General features: G+C 48.3%; 1 protein-coding gene across 1 annotated transcript in view; it reads right to left on the bottom strand.

Annotated features, from left to right (window-relative positions):
* The window catches only part of PKNOX1 (PBX/knotted 1 homeobox 1), a 591,440-nt gene that overhangs the window by 356,745 nt on the left and 214,595 nt on the right, over positions 1-20,100 (bottom strand). The window contains exon 5 of the mRNA XM_030203790.1: positions 10,914-11,084. Coding sequence (XP_030059650.1) covers positions 10,914-11,084 — 171 coding nt within the window. The remainder of the gene's footprint in view (positions 1-10,913; positions 11,085-20,100) is intronic.

The following is a 20,100-nucleotide window of genomic DNA, read 5'->3' as shown; positions in this document are numbered from 1 at the left end:
GTTCTTTCATTAAAATATCCTTTAATAATAGACTTTGATTGAAGAGAGACCCGACACGGGCCGTGTTTCGGTGCTACTGCACCTGCGTCAGGGGTCAAACCAATGACAAAGGAGGCTTCAACAAACTAATTTGTGTGCGTGTGCTTTGTACTGCGTTCCATTTGAAGGAACATATCACCAACCTTTGAACAGACTCAGCCTTTTGAAATTAGTTTGTACTTGGTTCCCTCTCTTTGTTGCATTACTCCTGCTTTTTGGCCAGCTGGCGAAGCTCAGAAGCCTGCTCCTGCGGGAGAGTTTCTGCAAAGTCTAGTACACTATAAACCAAGGATGGCTAGTAAAGGCTTATGTAGAGCTGGTAGTCCTGGATGCAGGAAACTAGCATCGAGGTCTTATTAAACTTCCTCCACAAAAAATCTAAGGTCCAGGTCTTCCTGTCCAGGGGTGCCAAGATATGAAACCTGGAACTTCTAGTCCTTTTGAGCGCAGATTTGACCACAGGGGAGTGGTGTGGCAACTGGACCTTCTCAAATCCTGGAACCTTCTGGATCCAATACATGGAATCCACCTTCTTTGGTACAACTTGCACAGAGAGGGGTCTCCCAGTTCTTCATCTGAGCATCCCAGAGAACCTTGTGCAGTGGAACTGTCACAGCATCTCTGGATAGAGAATCAAACTCCAGGACTTGGAATGACTCAGCTCTAGGTTTGTCCTCCGATTCTAACTTAAAGAGAATGGTATCCTCCATTTCCTTGACAAAACAGGTGAAGGAGAGGGGCTCAGGAAGAGACTTCCTCCTCTTATCAAGTAGGGACCTAGGGTATGCTATACAACCCCTCCTCTGAGATGTAGTCTAGCTCTTCCTCAGACTCCCATGACTGGTCTGTGTCAGACTCAGCAAAATATTTCTGAAGGGAATCTAGAGCCTGCGCCTGTCTCAGCTGTCTGGAAGGACATCCATGCCTCACGGTTAGGTGCCTAGGTGCATGCTTAGTTCTCGACTTTGAGGGAGATTCCTTTCCTCACGTCGAGTGTTCACATGTATGGGGCGGCACCAATATCAATGCCTCTCGAGATAAGGGGGTCAGAGACCATTCCACTGGTGAAGCATGGACCTCGGAGTCAAAGTGGAGGAGTGCTGACATGGGGGTCCCTTGGTGCCAAAGAGGATGAAGTTGAATCAGTGTCCTCGGTGTCAGGTCTAATTCAGATCTGGGGCTTACTACTAGCACCTGATGTCAAAGGAGGTAGAGACCTCCTTGATGCTGGTGCACTCAGGCCCCAAACACCCCACACACCAATTGTGCAGGTCAGATATCACCCAATTGCACTGGGTGCATCTTTTGAAGACACTGGAGGGTCTTCTGAGGCACAGCAAACTGCAGCTAAATCAAAAGGCTCAATGGTGAGGCCAAAAAGTGGCTTACCTTAAATTGAGCTTGGTGTTCCAGCCTAAGAGGGCCTCAGGAGCCGTGAAAAACTAGAAAACTGGAGTGGAGGAGTGGCCTAGTGGTTAGGGTGGTGGACATTGGTCCTGGGGAACTGAGGAACTGAGTTCGATTCCCACTTCAGGCACAGGCAGCTCCTTGTGACTCTGGGCAAGTCATTTAACCCTCCATTGCCCCATGTAAGCCGCATTGAGCCTGCCATGAGTGGGAAAGCACGGGGTACAAATGTAACAAAAAGAAAACCAAAAAAAATAAACTTAAAAGAGCCAAAAACACTAAGAAAAATATGAGGGAAGACAATAACTAAATGAGTTAAAATACCCACATGGGAAGGCACAACTATTCTGAGAAAAAGCACTGAAGAGATCAAAGAGACACAATCTCCTTGCTCTGTGAAAAAAACAAGACTGAGTGTCCTGTACTTGTACGCTGGTCAGGAAGGCACTCATGCATGCGTAGCCTCTTAAAGTTATAGTACACTGGGCAGTGTCTGCACCAGGCTCCATTGGGATTACATCACCCAAGTGTAGGATACATCTGTCCTGCTTGTCCTTGGAGAACTGGAATGCCTTCCCACGGGAGGTAGTGGAGATGAAAATGATAACAGAATTCAAAAAATGCATTGGATAAACTCAAAAGAATCCTGTATGGAAAGAATAGAACCAAACAAACTTAGCAGTGCTTAGATGGCAACCCCAGTAATTGGGAAACATAACCAGTGCTAAGCAGACATATATGGTCTGTGCCCTGATCATGGCTGAACAGATTTGGATGGGCTGGAGTGGGGCTTCAATGATAGCTTCAGTAGCTGGAGAACAAGGCCAGTGCTGGCCAGACTTCTACAGTCTGTGCCCTAAAAATGGCAAGGACAAAGCAAGATCATGTATGCATTTGTAGTATCACATCATACCTTATTCTGAGTTTATCTTGTTGGGCAGAATGGATGGACCGTACAGGTCTTTATTTGCCATTATCTACTATGTTACTATGTAGTTATGTGCAGAATGGCACTTCACAGTCTTAGGGGTTCTTTTACTAAGGCATGCTAGTGTTTTTAGCGCATGCTAATGATTAGGATGCGCTAAACCCTAGAGACGTCCATAGGAATATATGGGCATCTCTAGCGTTTAGTGCGTCCTAAAGCGAATGCTACATACCTGTAGAAGGTATTCTCCGAGGACAGCAGGCTAATTGTTCTCACTGATGGGTGACGTCCACGGCAGCCCCTCCAATCGGAATCTTCACTAGCAAAAGCCTTTGCTAGTCCTCGCGCGCCCATGCGCACCGCGCATGCGTGGCCGTCTTCCTGCCCGAAACCGGCTCGTGCCGGCCAGTCTCATATGTAGCAAGACAAAGAGAAGGGAAGACACAACTCCAAAGGGGAGGCGGGCGGGTTTGTGAGAACAATCAGCCTGCTGTCCTTGGAGAATACCTTCTACAGGTATGTAGCATTCGCTTTCTCTGAGGACAAGCAGGCTGCTTGTTCTCACTGATGGGGTATCCCTAGCCCCCAGGCTCACTCAAAACAACAAACATGGTCAATTGGGCCTCGCAACGGCGAGGACATAACTGAGATTGACCTAACAATTTATCCAACTAACTGAGAGAGCAGCCTGGAACAGAATAAACATGGGCCTAGGGGGGTGGAGTTGGATTCTAAACCCCGAACAGATTCTGAAGCACTGACTGCCCGAACCGACTGTTGCGTCGGGTATCCTGCTGCAGGCAGTAATGAGATGAGAATGTGTGGACAGATGACCACGTCGCAGCTTTGCAAATCTCTTCAATAGTGGCTGACTTCAGGTGGGCTACCGACGCTGCCATGGCTCTAACATTATGAGCCGTGACATGACCCTCAAGAGCCAGCCCAGCCTGGGCGTAAGTGAAGGAAATGCAATCTGCTAGCCAATTGGATATGGTGCGTTTCCCCACAGCCACTCCCCTCCTGTTGGGATCAAAAGAAACAAACAATTGGGCGGACTGTCTGTTGGGCTGTGTCCGCTCCAGATAGAAGGCCAATGCTCTTTTGCAGTCCAATGTGTGCAGCTGACGTTCAGCAGGGCAGGAATGAGGACGGGGAAAGAATGTTGGCAAGACAATTGACTGGTTCAGATGGAACTCCGACACAACCTTTGGCAAGAACTTAGGGTGAGTGCGGAGGACTACTCTGTTATGATGAAATTTGGTGTAAGGGGCCTGGGCTACCAGGGCCTGAAGCTCACTGACTCTACGAGCTGAAGTAACTGCCACCAAGAAAATGACCTTCCAGGTCAAGTACTTCAGATGGCAGGAGTTCAGTGGCTCAAAAGGAGGTTTCATCAGCTGGGTGAGAACGACATTGAGATCCCATGACACTGTAGGAGGCTTGACGGGGGGCTTTGACAAAAGCAAACCTCTCATGAAGCGAACAACTAAAGGCTGTCCTGAGATCAGCTTGCCTTCCACACGGTAATGGTATGCACTGATTGCACTAAGGTGGACCCTTACAGAGTTGGTCTTGAGACCAGACTCAGACAAGTGCAGAAGGTATTCAAGCAGGGTCTGTGTAGGACAAGAGCGAGGATCTAAGGCCTTGCTGTCACACCAGACGGCAAACCTCCTCCATAGAAAGAAGTAACTCCTCTTAGTGGAATCTTTCCTGGAAGCAAGCAAGATGCGGGAGACACCCTCGGACAGACCCAAAGAGGCAAAGTCTACGCTCTCAACATCCAGGCCGTGAGAGCCAGAGACCGGAGGTTGGGATGCAGAAGCACCCCTTCGTCCTGTGTGATGAGGGTCGAAAAACACTCCAATCTCCACGGTTCTTCGGAGGACAACTCCAGAAGAAGAGGGAACCAGATCTGACGCGGCCAAAAAGGAGCAATCAGAATCATGGTGCCTCGGTCTTGCTTGAGTTTCAACAAAGTCTTCCCCACCAGAGGTATGGGAGGATAAGCATACAGCAGACCCTCCCCCCAGTCCAGGAGGAAGGCATCTGATGCCAGTCTGCCGTGGGCCTGAAGCCTGGAACAGAACTGAGGGACTTTGTGGTTGGCTCGAGATGCAAAGGGATCTACCAAGGGGATGCCCCACACCTGGAAGATCTGTCGCACTACACGGGAATTGAGCGACCACTCGTGAGGTTGCATAATCCTGCTCAACCTGTCGGCCAGACTGTTGTTTACACCTGCCAGATATGTGGCTTGGAGCACCATGCCGTGACGGCGAGCCCAGAGCCACATGCTGACGGCTTCCTGACACAGGGGGCGAGATCCGGTGCCCCCCTGCTTGTTGATGTAATACATGGCAACCTGGTTGTCTGTCTGAATTTGGATAATTTGGTGGGACAGCCGATCTCTGAAAGCCTTCAGAGCGTTCCAGACCGCTCGTAACTCCAGAAGATTGATCTGCAGATCGCGTTCCTGGAGGGACCAGCTTCCTTGGGTGTGAAGCCCCTCGACATGAGCTCACCACCCCAGGAGAGACGCATCCGTGGTCAGCACTTTTTGTGGCTGAGGAATTTGGAAAGGACGCCCCAGAGTCAAATTGGACCAAATCGTCCACCAATACAGGGATTTGAGAAAACTCGTGGACAGGTGGATCACGTCTTCTAGATCCCCAGCAGCCTGAAACCACTGGGAAGCTAGGGTCCATTGAGCAGATCTCATGTGAAGGCGGGCCATGGGAGTCACATGAACTGTGGAGGCCATGTGGCCCAGCAATCTCAACATCTGCCGAGCTGTGATCTGCTGGGACGCTCGCACCCGCGAGACGAGGGACAACAAGTTGTTGGCTCTCTAGGAGATAGGCACGAGCCGTCCGAGAGTCCAGCAGAGCTCCTATAAATTCGAGTCTCTGCACTGGGAGAAGATGGGACTTTGGATAATTTATCACAAACCCCAGTAGCTCCAGGAGGCGAATAGTCATCTGCATGGACTGTAGAGCTCCTGCCTCGGATGTGTTCTTCACCAGCCAATCGTCGAGATAGGGGAACACGTGCACTCCCAGCCTGCGAAGCGCCGCTGCTACTACAGCCAAGCACTTCGTGAACACTCTGGGCGCAGAGGCGAGCCCAAAGGGTAGCACACAGTACTGGAAGTGACGTGTGCCCAGCTGAAATCGCAGATACTGTCTAAGAGCTGGCAGTATCGGGATGTGCGTGTAGGCGTCCTTCAAGTCCAATCGTTTTCATGAATCATAGGGAGAAGGGTGCCCAGGGAAAGCATCCTGAACTTTTCTTTGACCAGATATTTGTTCAGGGCCTTTAGGTCTAGGATGGGACGCATCCCCCCTGTTTTCTTTTCCACAAGGAAGTACCTGGAATAGAATCCCAGCCCTTCCTGCCCGGATGGCACGGGCTTGACCGCATTGGCGCTGAGAAGGGCGGAGAGTTCCTCTGCAAGTACCTGCTTGTGTTGGAAGCTGTAAGACTGAGCTCCCGGTGGACAATTTGGAGGTTTTGAGGCCAAATTGAGGGTGTATCCTTGCCGGACTATTTGAAGAACCCACTGATCGGAGGTTATGAGAGGCCACCTTTGGTGAAAAACTTTCAACCTCCCTCCGACTGGCAGGTCGCCCGGCACTGACACTTGGATGTCGGCTATGCTCTGCTGGAGCCAGTCAAAAGCTCGTCCCTTGCTTTTGCTGGGGAGCCGAGGGGCCTTGCTGAGGTGCACGCTGCTGACGAGAGCGAGCGCGCTGGGGCTTAGCCTGGGCCGCAGGCTCTCGAGAAGGAGGATTGTACCTACGCTTACCAGAAGAGTAGGGAACAGTCTTCCTTCCCCCCAAAAATCGTCTACCTGTAGAGGTAGAAGCTGAAGGCTGCCGGCGGGAGAACTTGTCGAAAGCGGTATCCCGCTGGTGGAGCTGCTCTACCACCTGTTCGACTTTCTCTCCAAAAATGTTATCCGCACGGCAAGGCGAGTCCGCAATCCGCTGCTGGATCCTATTCTCCAGGTCGGAGGCACGCAGCCATGAGAGTGTGCGCATCACCACACCTTGAGCAGCGGCCCTGGACGCAACATCAAAGGTGTCATACACCCCTCTGGCCAGGAATTTTCTGCACGCCTTCAGCTGCCTGACCACCTCCTGAAATGGCTTGGCTTGCTCAGGGGGGAGCTTGTCCACCAAGCCCGCCAACTGCCGCACATTGTTCCGCATGTGGATGCTCGTGTAGAGCTGGTAGGACTGGATTTTGGCCACGAGCATTGAAGAATGGTAGGCCTTCCTCCCAAAGGAGTCTAAGGTTCTAGAGTCCTTGCCCGGGGGCGCCGAAGCATGCTCCCTAGAACTCTTAGCCTTCTTTAGGGCCAAATCCACAACTCCAGAGTCGTGAGGCAACTGAGTGCGCATCAGCTCTGGGTCCCCATGGATCCGGTACTGGGACTCGATCTTCTTGGGAATGTGGGGATTACTTAGTGGCTTGGTCCAGTTCGCCAGCAATGTCTTTTTGAGGACATGATGCATGGGTACTGTGGACGCTTCCTTAGGTGGAGAAGGATAGTCCAGGAGCTCAAACATTTCAGCCCTGGGCTTGTCCTCCACAACCACCGGGAAGGGGATGGCCGTAGACATCTCCCGGACAAAGGCCGCAAAAGACAGACTCTCGGGAGGAGAAAGCTGCCTTTCAGGGGAGGGAGTGGGATCAGAATGAAGACCCTCAGACTCCTCGTCAGAGAAATATCTGATGTCCTCCTCCTCTTCCCACGAGGCCTCACCTTCGGTATCAGACACAAGTTCACGGACCTGTGTCTGAAGCCGTGCCCGGCTCGACTCCGTGGAACCTCGGCCACAGTGGGAGCGTCGAGAGGTAGACTCCCTCGCCCGCACCGGCGAAGCTCCCTCCGCCGACATAGTCGGGGAGCCTTCCTGGGAGGCGACCGCAGTCGGTACCGCACGCGGCACCGATGTCGGAGACCTCACCCCGGGCAAGGGGCCAGCCGGCGCCTCACTCGACGGTACCGGAGGCGCAAGCACCCCCGGTACCGGAGGGGAAGGGCGCAACAGCTCTCCCAGAATCTCTGGGAGAACGGCCCGGAGACTCTCGTGCAGAGCGGCTGTGGAGAAAGACGTGGAAGCCGATGCAGGTGTCGATGTCAGAGTCTGTTCCAGGCGTGGAGGCTGTTCCGGGCTGTCCATAGTGGAGCGCATCGACACCTCCTGAACAGAGGGTGAGCGGTCCTCTCGGTGCCGATGCCTACTGGGTGCCGACTCCCTCGGCGACCCAGAGCTCTCGGTGCCGATACGGGAAGGGGACCGGTGTCGATGCTTCTTCGACTTCTTGGGACGAAGCATGTCACCGGAGTTTCCCGGCACCGACGAGGAGGACGTAGAATCCAGCCGTCACTTCCTCGGGGCCGAGGCCGAAGAAGGTCGGTCTCAGGGGGGCTGTACTGCAGGAGCCCTCAGGGTAGGGGGAGACCCACCCGAAGGCTTACCGCCACCAGCAGGGGAATGGACAGCCCTCACCTGCACTCCAGTCGAAGCACCACCGTCCGACGACATCAGCAGAAGTGGAGGTCCCGGTACCACCGACGCCGACGCAGCCTTCCGATGTCTCGGCCCCGACGACGCAGAGGGTCGATGCCTCGATGCAGTCGCGGCCGAGGACGGAGGTCTAGACGCTGTCGACGTCGATGCACTCGAAACTCCCGATGCCGACAAAGAGCCCGAGAACAAAACGTTCCACTGGGCCAATCTCGCTACCTGAGTCCGCTTTTGTAAAAGGGCGCACAGACTACAGGCCTGCGGGCAGTGCCCAGCCCCCAGACACTGAAGACACGACGCGTGCCTGTCAGTGAGCGAGATTACCCGGGCGCACTGGGTGCACTTCTTGAAGCCGCTGGGAGACTTCCATGACATGGGCGGAAAAATCGCGCCAGCGAAATCAAAACTCGTAATTGCAGCAGGCACCAAAAAGAGGGGGAGAAAAAAATTCGACCCGAGGCTTGAAAAGGGCCTACCCCGAAGACGAAAGAAAACTTACCAGGGCAAAAACTGGAAATAGCGGAAAGGGAAAAAGACCGAAAAGGTCCTCTTCCGAAATCCTTTTTTTTTTTTTTAAACGCGAAAGTCAAAAAGAGACGCGCGAGGTCGACTTAAGGGGCGTGAACGGCGTAACACGACCGTACCGAGTGCGGACAAAAGAAGACTGTCTGGCACGAGCCGGTTTCGGGCGGGAAGACGGCCGCGCATGCGCGATGCGCATGGGCGCGCGAGGACTAGCAAAGGCTTTTGCTAGTGAAGATTCCGATTGGAGGGGCTGCCGTGGACGTCACCCATCAGTGAGAACAAGCAGCCTGCTTGTCCTCGGAGAATTATTAGCGCATGCTAAAAACACTAGCACACCTTAGTAAAAGATCCCTTTAGTTAGCACGTTGTACAAATTATTGTTGAATTTGTTTTCTCTGTGGAAAATTCAATAAAGAAGAATGAGCATAAGAGAAATAACAATACTCATATTTATTTAACACTGCTTTTATATAGCATCTTCACTAAAAGGATTTACACAGTATACATATATTACTATTCAATTATAATTGGTCTTCATTTTGTCTATTTTAAAAGGCTGAGCAGACTATGTTGGGATTTGAACTGGCAACCTATACTCTTGGAGCCTGATATTCAACCAGTGGTGATTAGCGTTGTGCTGACCGCTGGTGGCGTTATCCCTGGAAATTCAATGGTAGGCCAAGTCCGGGCTCTGGTATTGAATTTCCAGGCATACAAATTTGGTGAAACCATAGCAGATTAAGTGCGATATTCAGCACTTAACTGGCTAGGGCAAACTGCATAAAGATACCCTGGCCAGTTAGGTGCTGAATATTGATATTTAACCAGCCAAGTGCTGACTCATGGAACGGCCCCAAAGTAGCCATGTTCTAGTTGGGTGCTGACCAGACATTTTCAGCAGCACAATCCAGTTAAGTGCTGCTGAATATGACTGGTTAGCCTTGAACAAGTGATTTAACCGGCCAGGAGCCATTTCTAGATGTTTAAATTCTTTTGAATATCGACCCCTTAGAATAAGGAACTCTCATTTATCAATACAGAAACATCGAGATGTATCTGCCTTCAGATATTTGAACTACAAGTCCACAGATGTAGTGGGGCAAATCCAGATCTAAATCAAGGTTGATTTGGGGCAGTTTGCTACCCTATTTTCGAAAGAGAAGGACGCCCATCTTTCGACACAAATCGGAAGATGAGCGTCCTTCTCACAGGGTCATCCAAATCGGTATAATTGAAAGCCGATTTTGGACGTCCCCAACTGCTTTCCTTCGCAGGGACGGCCAAAGTTCACGGGGGCGTATCGGAGAAGTAGCGAAGGTGGGACTTGGGCGTGCCTAACACATGGCCGTCCTCGACCCATAATGGAAAAAAAAAAGAGCGTCCCTGACGAGACCTTGGACAACTTTAATTGGTCCTGTTTTTCTTATGACCAAGGCACAAAAAGGTGCCCGAACTGACCAGATGACCACCAGAGAGAATCAGGGATGACCTCCCCTTACTCACCCAGTGATCACTAACTCCCTCCCACCCTCAAAAATAAATCTTTAAAAATATTTTGTGCCAGCCTCAAATGTCATACTCAGGTCCATCACAGTAGTATGCAGGTCCCTGGAGCAGTTTTAGTGGGTGCAGTGCACTTCAGGCAGGCGGACCCAGGCCCATCCCCCCCCCCTACCTGTTACACTTGTGGTGGTAAATATGAGCCCTCCAAAACCCACCACAAACCCACTGTACCCACATCTAGGTGCCTCCCTTCACCTGTAAGGGCTATGGTAGTGGTGTACAGTTGTGGGTAGTGGGTTTTGGGGGGGGGGGGGTTGGGGGGGGCTCAGCACAGAAGGTAAGAGAGCTGTGTACCTGGGAGCATTTTATGAAGTCCACTGCAGTGCCCCCTAGGGTGCCCGGTTGGTGTCCTGGCATGTCAGGGGGACCAGTGAATTACGAATGCTGGCTCCTCCCACGACCAAAGGGCTTGCATTTGGTCGATTCTGAGATGGGCGTCCTTGGTTTCCATTATCGCTGAAAATCAGAAACGACCAAGTCTAGGGACGACCATCTCTAAAGACGACCTAAATTTCACGATTTGGGCATCCCCGACCATATTATCAAAACGAAAGATGGACGTCCATCTTGTTTCGATAATATGGGTTTCCCCGCCCTTCCATTGGGACAGTTTGCGAGGACATCCTCAGCAAAACTTGGGCATCCCTTTCGATTATTCCCCTCCACACCTTCTGCAATCCATATATACCAAAGTATAGTCCTAAGATGAAAATAGTGAAACACAAGTATGCTACAAGTCAAAACTTTCAAATCTATCTCATCTCCCTATTTCTTATCCTGTGCAGAAATAAAAATTTAAACTAAAATAAAGGACTTAACTTTCTACCAAATACAGGAAACATACTTTGCTCACATTTCCAAAGTTTTTCAGGAAAAAACCTTCATTATTTGAATGAGTTCCAGTTATCTACCTGGGGCTGGACTGGAGAATATGGACTTCCAGGGTCTCCACTCAGCAGAGTCTCACTGTTCATTTTAGTTTTCAAGCAGGAAATGTAACGACTGCAAAAATCCTTGCAGAGTTCATTTACCTTCTCCAACTCAAGTAGGTGAATTCGCAAAACCTGGATTGCTTTTACCATCTGGAAGAAAAGACACAAGAGCAAAGACATAAAAAGGGAGCAATGACTACATAGCATTTTCCATGCATATTTTCTTTATTAAGTTCCAGCACACACACTTTTCATGGTACACTTTTCATGAACCAATGAGCAAAGGGTATACAAACCTATCAGGCCAACATACACAAATCCGATGTACAAAAAAAAAAAAAAACTTACATAAGTATTGCTACACTGGAACAGACAAAGGTCCATCAAGCCCAGCATCCTGTTTCCAACAGTTGCCAATTCAGGTCACAAATACCTGGCAAGATCCCGAAAAAGTTCAAAACATTTTATGCTGTTTATCCCAGAAATAAGCAGTGGATTTTCCCCAAGTCAATTTAATAATGGTCTATGGACTTTTCCTTCAGGAAGTCATCCAGATCTTTTTTAAACCCCGCTACGCTAACCGCCTTTACCACATTCTCTTGCAACGAATTCCAGAGTTTAATTACACATTGAGTGAAGAAACATTTTCTCCAATTTGTATTAAAGTTACTACTTTGTACCTTCATCGCATGCCCCCTAGTCCTAATATTCTTAGAAAGAGTAAACAAACGATTCACGTCTACCCATTCTACTCCACTCATTATTTTATAGACCTCTATCACATCTCCCCTCAGCCGTCTTTTCTCCACGCTGAAGAGCCCTAGACGCTTCAACCTTTCCTCATAGGGAAGCCGTCACATCCCCTTTATCATTTTCGTCGTCCTTCTCTGTACCTTTTCTAATTCCACTATCTTTTTGAGATGCAGCGACCAGAATTGAACACAATATTTGAGGTGCAGTCGCACCATGGACTGATACAAAGGCATTATAACGTCCTCACTTTTGTTTTCCATTCCTTTCCTAATAAATACCTAACATTCTATTTGCTTTCTTGGCCGCCGCAGCACACTGAGCAGAGGGTCTCAGCGTATCATCAACAACGACAACAAGATCCCTTTCTTGGTCGGTGACTCCTAATGTGGAGCCTTGCATTACGTAGCTATAATTCAGGTTCCTCTTTCCCACATGCATCACTTTGCACTTGCTCACATTAAACGTCATCTGCCATTTAGACGCCCAGTCTCACAGTCTCATAAGGTCCTCTTGTAATTTTGCACAATCCTCTTGCGATTTAACAACTTTGAATAACTTTGTGGCATCAGCAAATTTAATTACCTCACTAGTTACTCCCGTCTCTAGATCAATTATAAATATACTAAAAAGCAGCGGTCCCAGCATAGACCCCTGAGGAACCCCACTATCTAACCTTCTCCATTGAGAATACTGATCATTTAACCCTACTCTCTGTTTCCTATCCTTTAACCAGTTTTTAATTCACAATAGGACACTACCTCCTATCCCATAACTCTCCAATTTCTTCTGGAGTCATTCATGAGGTACTTTGTGAAACGCCTTTTGAAAATCCAGATACACAATCAGGCTTATTTTCGAAAGAGAAGGGTGCCCATCTTCCAACACAAATTGGGAGATGGGCGTCCTTCTCTCAGGGTCGCCCAAATCGGCATAATCGAAAGCCAATTTTGGCCACCCTCAACTGCTTTCCGTCGCAGGGACGACCAAAGTTCATGGGGTGTGTCGGTAGCATAGCGAAGGCGGGACTGGGGCATGCCTAACACATGGGCATCTTCAGTCAATAATGGAAAAAAGAAGGGCGTCACTAACGAGCACTTGGCCGACTTTGCTTGGTCCATTTTATCTTGCGACCAAGCCTCAAAAAGGTGCCCGAACTGACCAGATGACCACAGAAGGGAATTGGGGATGACCTTGCCTTACTCCCCCAGTGGTCACCAACCCCTTCCCACCCTAAAAAAAAACTTACATTTTTTTTTTTTTTTTTTTTCTAGCCTCAAATGTTATACCCAGCTCCATGACAGCAGTATGCAGGTCCTTGGAGCAGTTTTAGTAGGTGCAGTGCATTTCAAGCAGGCGGACCCAGGCTCATCCCCGCCCCCTACCAGTTACACTTGTGGTGGTAAATGTGAGCCCTTCAAAACTCACCAGAAACCCACTGTACCCACATGTAGGTGCCCCCTTCACCCCTTAGGGCTATGGTAGTGGTGTACAGTTGTGGGGAGTGGGTTTGGGGGGGGGGGGTTGGAGGGCTCAGCACCCAAGGTAAGGGAGCTATGCACCTGGGAGCAATTTGTGAAGTCCACTGCAGTGCCCCCTAGGGTGCCCAGTTGGTGTCCTGGCATATGAGGGGGACCAGTGCACTATGAATGCTGGCTCCTCCCACGACCAAATGGCTTGGATTTGGTCATTTCTGAGATGGGCGTCCTTGGTTTCCATTATCGCCGAAAATCGGGGACAACCATCTCTAGGGATGACCATCTCTAAGGTCAACCTAAATGTGGAGATCTGGGCGTCCCTGACTGTATTATCGTAACGAAAGATGGCCGCCCATCTTGTTTCGATAATACGGGTTTCCCTGCCCCTTCACGGAAAGGAAAACTTGAGCGCCCCATTCAATTATGCCCCTCTAAATCAACCAGCTTGCCTTTATCCACATGTTTATTCACCCCTTCAAAGAAATGTAATAGACTTGCGAGGCAAGATTTCCCTTCACTAAATCCATGCTGGCTTTGTCTCATTAATCCATGCTTTTGAATATGCTCTGTAATTTTGTTCTTTATAATAGTCTCTACCATATTGCCTGGCACCGACATCAGAATTTCCCGGATCCTCTCTAGAACCTTTTTAAAATATTGGCATTACATGGGCTACCCTCCAATCTTCTGGTACCACACTTGATTGTAAAGATAAACTACATATTATTAACAATAGTTCCGCCAGTTCATTTTTCAATTCTGTCAGTACCATTCGGCCCAGGAGATTTGCTACTCTTCAATTTGTGAAATTGCTCCATTACATCCTCTAGGTTTATAGAGATTTAATTGTTTCTCCGACTCCTCAGCTTTGAATACCATTTCTGGCACCGGTATTTCTCTCAAATCCTCCTCGGTGAAGACCGAAGCAAAGAACTCATTTAATCTCTCCGCTATGGCTTTATCTTCCCTGATTGCCCCTTCTACCCTTCGGTCATCTAGTGGTGCAACCGATTCTTTTGCCGGCTTCTTGTTTTTTAATTTACCTAATAATTTTTTACTATGTGTTTTTGCGTCCAACGCAATCTTTTTTCCAAAGTCCCTCTTTGCCTTCCTTATCAGCGCTTTAAATTTGACTTGACATTCCTTATGCTTTTTCTAATTATTTTCAGTCGGTTCCTTCTTCCATTTTCTGAAAGATTTTCTTTTACCTCTTCCTTCAACTCCACTTTTTAAGCATGCCGGCTGTCGTTTGGACTTCCTCCCTCCTTTTTTTAATACACGGAATATATTTGGCCTGGGCTTCCAGGATGGTATTTTTGAACAGCATCCAAACCTGTTGAAAATTTTTGACCCTCGCAGCTGCTCCTCTAAGTTTGTTTTCACCGTTCTTCTCATTTTATCAAAGTCTCGTTTTTGAAAGTTAAACACTAACGTATTGGATTTCCTGTTTATACTTACTGCAAAGTTAATATCAAATCCGATCATATTATGATCACTGTTATCAAGTGGCCCCAAAACCATTACCTCCCATACCAGATCATGTGCTCCACTAAGGACTAGGTTTAGAATTTTTCCTTTTCTTGTTGGCTCCTGTACCAGCTGCTCCATAAAGAAGTCCTTGATTTCGTCAAGGAATTTTACCTCCCTAGCATGCCCTGATGTTAAATTTACCCAGTCAATATCGGGATAATTAAAATAACCCATTATTATTGTGTTGCCCAGTTTGTTAGCCTCCCCTAATTTCCAATAACATTTCTACATCTGTCTGTTCATCCTGGCCAAAAGACGGTAGTACACTCCTTTCTCTATCCTTTTCCCCAGATTGATCAATAGATAATGAAGGAATTAAACATTAAATATTTATTTTCTTAAAAAAAAACAACAATTATAAAATATGTTAAAAAAAACAGTATCACTAACAATAGTAAACTAAAACCTGACAAAGACCACATTTCAGCAAATGCCTATGTCAGGGGATCATAAAAGGGAATACTGGCACAAATAACAATCTTATTGCAAATGAACTAATCAGACAACTGTGAGTATTTATGACAGAAGATGATATGCAGAAGAACTTAACCCACAGCTAAAAGAAATACAAAATTAAATTAAGAACATAAAAATAGATGTACTGGGTCAGACCAGTATCCTGTTTCCAACAGTGGCCAATCCAAGTCACAAGTACCTGGTAGAAACCCAAATAGTAGCAACGTTCCATGATACTGATCCCAGGGCAAGCAGTGGCTTTCCCACATCTATCTCAATAGCACACGTTTCCTCCAGGAACTTGTCCAAACCTTTTTTAAACCCAGATATGCTAACAGCTATTACTATATCTTCTAGCAACGATTTCCAGGGCTTAATTATTAATTGAATGAAAAAAATATTTCCTCCTATTTGTTTTAAAAGTATTTCCATGTAATTTCATTGAGTGTCCCCAGTCTACTTTTTGAAAGTCTAAAAAATAAATTCACTTTTACCCATTCTACACCACACAGGATTTTGTAGACCTTCATCATATCTCCCCTCAGCCATCTCTTTTACGAGCTGAAGAGCTCTAACCTCTTTAGCTTTTCCTCATATGAGAGGAGTTCCATCCCCTTTATCATTTTGGTCACTCTTCTTTGAACCTTTTTTAATTCCGCTATATCTTTTTTGAGATATGGTGACCAGAACTGAACTCTCAAGGTGAGGTCACACCATGCAGCGTTACAGAGTCATTATGTTATTATTAGTCTTAATTACCATCCTTTTCCTAATAATTCCTAGCATCCTGTTTGCTTTTTTGGCTGCCGCGACATTCTGGGCAGATTTCAGCATATTGTCTACAATGACATCTAGATTTGTTTCTTGGGTGATGACTCCCAAGGTGGACCTTAGCATCAGGAACAAAATGAATGGTCAAAAATAAAACTAGAGACAAAAATGCAAAATCCAGTTAAGTGCTGCTGAATATGACTGGTTAGCCTTGAACAAGTGATTTAACCGGCCAGGAGCCATTTCTAGATGTTTAAATTCTTTTGAATATCGACCCCTTAGAATAAGGAACTCTCATTTATCAATACAGAAACATCGAGATGTATCTGCCTTCAGATATTTGGACTACAAGTCCACAGATGTAGTGGGGCAAATCCAGATCTGAATCAAGGTTGATTTGGGGCAGTTTGCTACCCTATTTTCGAAAGAGAAGGACGCCCATCTTTCGACACAAATCGGAAGATGGGCGTCCTTCTCACAGGGTCATCCAAATCGGTATAATCAAAAAGCCGATTTTGGACGTCCCCAACTGCTTTCCATCGCAGAGAAGACTAAAGTTCATGGGGGTGTGTTGGAGGCGTAGTGAAGGTGGGACTTGGACGTGCCTAACACATGGCCGTCCTCGACCCATAATAGAAAAAAAAAAGCGTCCCTGACGAGCACTTGGACAACTTTAACTGGTCCTGTTTTCTTACGACCAAGGCACAAAAAGGTGCCCGAACTGACCAGATGACCACCGGAGAGAATCGGGGATGACCTCCCCTTATTCCCCCAGTGGTCACTAACCCCCTCCCACCCTCAAATAAAATCTTTAAAAATATTTTGTGCCAGCCTCTATGCCAGCCTCAAATGTCATACTCAGGTCCATCACAGCAGTGTGCAGGTCCCTGGAGCAGTTTTAGTGGGTGCAGTGCACTTCAGGCAGGCGGACCCAGGCCCATTCCCCCCTCCCCCCCCCACCTGTTACACTTGTGGTGGTAAATGTGAGCCCTCCAAAACCCACCACAAACCCACTGTACTCACATCTAGGTGCCCCCCCCTTCACCCGTAAGGGCTATGGTAGTGGTATACAGTTGTGGGTAGTGGGTTTTTGGGAGGTTCAGCACACAAGGTAAGGGAGCTATGTACCTGGGAGCAATTTATGAAGTCCACTGCAGTGCCCCCTAGGGTGCCCGGTTGGTGTCCTGGCATGTCAGGGGTACCAGTGCACTACGAATGCTGGCTCCTCCCATGACCAAAGGGCTTGCATTTGGTCGTTTCTGAGATGGGCGTCCTTGGTTTCCATTATCGCCGAAAATCAGAAACGACCAAGTCTAGGGATGACCATCTCTAAGGACGACCTAAATTTCAAGATTTGGGCGTCCCCGACCGTATTATCGAAACGAAAGATGGATGTCCATCTTGTTTTGATAAAGCAAAGATACATACCTGTAGCAGGTATTCTCCGAGGACAGCAGGCTGATTGTTCTCACATGTGGGTCAACATCTGCGTCGGCCCGGGAATCAGACAGCTATTTTGCTAGCAACATATAAAAAAACCTTTCCAGAGTCTTGCGGCGCGTGAGCAGCACCCACCGCGCATGCGCGGCCATCTTTCCGCCCGTCGCGTGAGTGTTCCCGCTCAGTTTAATCAAAAAGCAAATAAACAACAAACAACAACTCCAAAAGGGAGGAGGGTGGGTTTGTGAGAACAATCAGCCTGCTGTCCTCGGAGAATACCTGCTACAGATATGTATCTTCGCTTTCTCCTAGGACAAGCAGGCTGCTTGTTCTCACATGTGGGGTATCCCTAGCAGCCAGGCTCACTCAAAACAATGAACATTGGTCAATTGGGCCTCGCAACAGCAAGGACATAGAAGAGATTAACCTGAAACCATAAACTACTAACTGAGAGTGCAGCCTGGAACAGAACAAAAATGGGTCTAGGGGGATGGAGTTGGATTCTAAACCCCAAACGGATTCTGCAGCACTGACTGCCCAAACCGACTGTCGCGTCAGGTATCCTACTGAAGGCAGTAGTGAGATGTGAATGTGTGGACTGATGACCACGTTGCAGCCTTGCAAATCTCCTCAATGGAGGCTGACTTTAAGTGAGCCACTGACGCAGCCATGATGCTAACATTATGAGTCGTGACACGGCCCTCCAGAGTCAGCCCAGCTTGGGCATAAGTGAAGGATATGCAATCTGCCAGCCAATTGGAGATTGTGCGTTTTCCGATGGCGACTCCCCTCCTGTTGGGATCAAAAGAGACAAACAACTGGGTGGACTGTCTAAAGGGCTTCATCCGCTCCACGTAAAAGGCCAATGCTCTCTTGCAGTCCAAGGTGTGCAAACTGCTTTTGGCAGGGCAGGTATGAGGACAGGGAAAGAATGTTGGCAAGACAATTAAATGCTTCAGATGGAACTCCAACACCACTTTTGGCAGGATGTTAGGGTGGTGCGGAGGACTACTCTGTTGTGATGAAACTTGATATAAGGTGCATGCACTAGCAAGGCCTGAAGCTCACTGACTCTACGAGCTGAAGTAACTGCCACCAAGAAAACAACCTTTCAGGTCAAGTACTTCAGATGGCAGGAATTCAGTGGTTCAAAAGGAGCTTTCATCAGCTGGGTGAGAACGACGTTGAGATCCCATGACACTGGTGGAGGTTTGACAGGGGGCTTTGACAAAAGCAAACCTCTCATGAAGCGAAAAACTAAAGGCTCTCCAGAGATAGGCTTACCCTCTACATGCCGATGATAAGCACTAATCGCACTAAGGTGAACTCTTACGGAGTTGGTCTTGAGACCAGACTCTGACAAGTGTAGAAGGTATTCGAGCAGGGTCTGTGTAGGACAAGAACGAGGATCTAGGGCCTTGTTGTCACACCAGACGGCAAACCTCCTCCATTTAAAAGAGTAACACCTCTTTGTGGAATCTTTCCTGGAAGCAAGCAAGACTCGGGAGACACCCTCTGAAAGACCCAAGGAGGCAAATTCTAAGCTCTCAACATCCAGGCCATGAGAGCCAGAGACTGGAGGTTGGGATGAAGAAGCGACCCCTCGCTCTGAGTGGTGAGGGTTGGAAAACAATTCAATCTCCACAGTTCTTCGGAGGACAACTCCAGAAGAAGAGAAAACCAAATCTGATGTGGCCAGAAAGGTGCTATCAGGATCATGGTTCCGCAGTCTTGCTTGAGTTTCAGCAAAGTCTTCCCTACTAGAGGTATGGGAAGATACGCATACAGAAGGCCTGTCCCCCAATGCAGGAGAAAGGCATCTGATGCTAGTCTGTCATGGACTGAAGACTGGAACAGAACTGAGGGACCTTGAGATTGATCTGAGTGGCAAAAAGATCCACCGAGGGGGTGCCCCACACTCGGAAGATCTTGTGGACTATGCCCATGTTTAGAGACCACTTGTGAGGTTGCATTATCCTGCTCAGTCTGTTGGCCAGACTGTTTTTTACACCTGCCAAATAAGTGGCTTGAAGAAACATGCCATGACAGCGTGCTCAAAGCCACATCTGAACTGCTTCCTGACACAGAGGGCGAGATCTGGTGCCCCCGTTTGTTGGTGTAATACATGGCAACCTGATTATCTGTCTGAATTAAGATGACTTGGTTGGACAGCCAATTTCTGAAAGCCTTTAGAGCGTTCCAGATCGCTCTTAATTCCAGGAGGTTGATCTGCAGACCTTTTTCCTGAAAGGACCAGGCTCCCTGAGTGTGGAGCCCATCTAAATGAGCTCCCCACCCCAGGAGAGATGCATCCGTCGTCAGCACTTTCTGTGGCTGAGGAACTTGGAATGGTCGCCCCCAAGGTCAAATTGGATTGAATCTTCCACCACTGAAGAGAATTCCGAAAGCTGGTGGACAGTTGGACTACATCTTCAAGATCCCCCGCAGCTTGAAACCACTGGGAAGCTAGGGTCCATTGAGCTGATCTCATTTGTAAACGTGCCATGGCAGTTACATGAACTGTAGAGGCCATGTGCCCCAGAAGTCTCAACATCTGCCAAGCCGTGACCTGCTGGGACGCTCGAACCATGGACACCAGGGACAGAAGGTTGTCCGCCCTTGCCTCAGGAAGGTAAGCTTGAGCTGTCTGAGTGTTCAACAGGGCTCCAATGCATTCCAATTTTTGGACTGGTGTGAGATGGGACTTGGGATAATTTATGACGAACCCCAGTAGCTCTAGC

The sequence above is a fragment of the Microcaecilia unicolor genome, chromosome 5, assembly GCF_901765095.1.
Source record: "Microcaecilia unicolor chromosome 5, aMicUni1.1, whole genome shotgun sequence".
NCBI lineage: Eukaryota > Metazoa > Chordata > Amphibia > Gymnophiona > Siphonopidae > Microcaecilia > Microcaecilia unicolor.
This window is presented reverse-complemented; position numbering and strand designations above follow the sequence as displayed.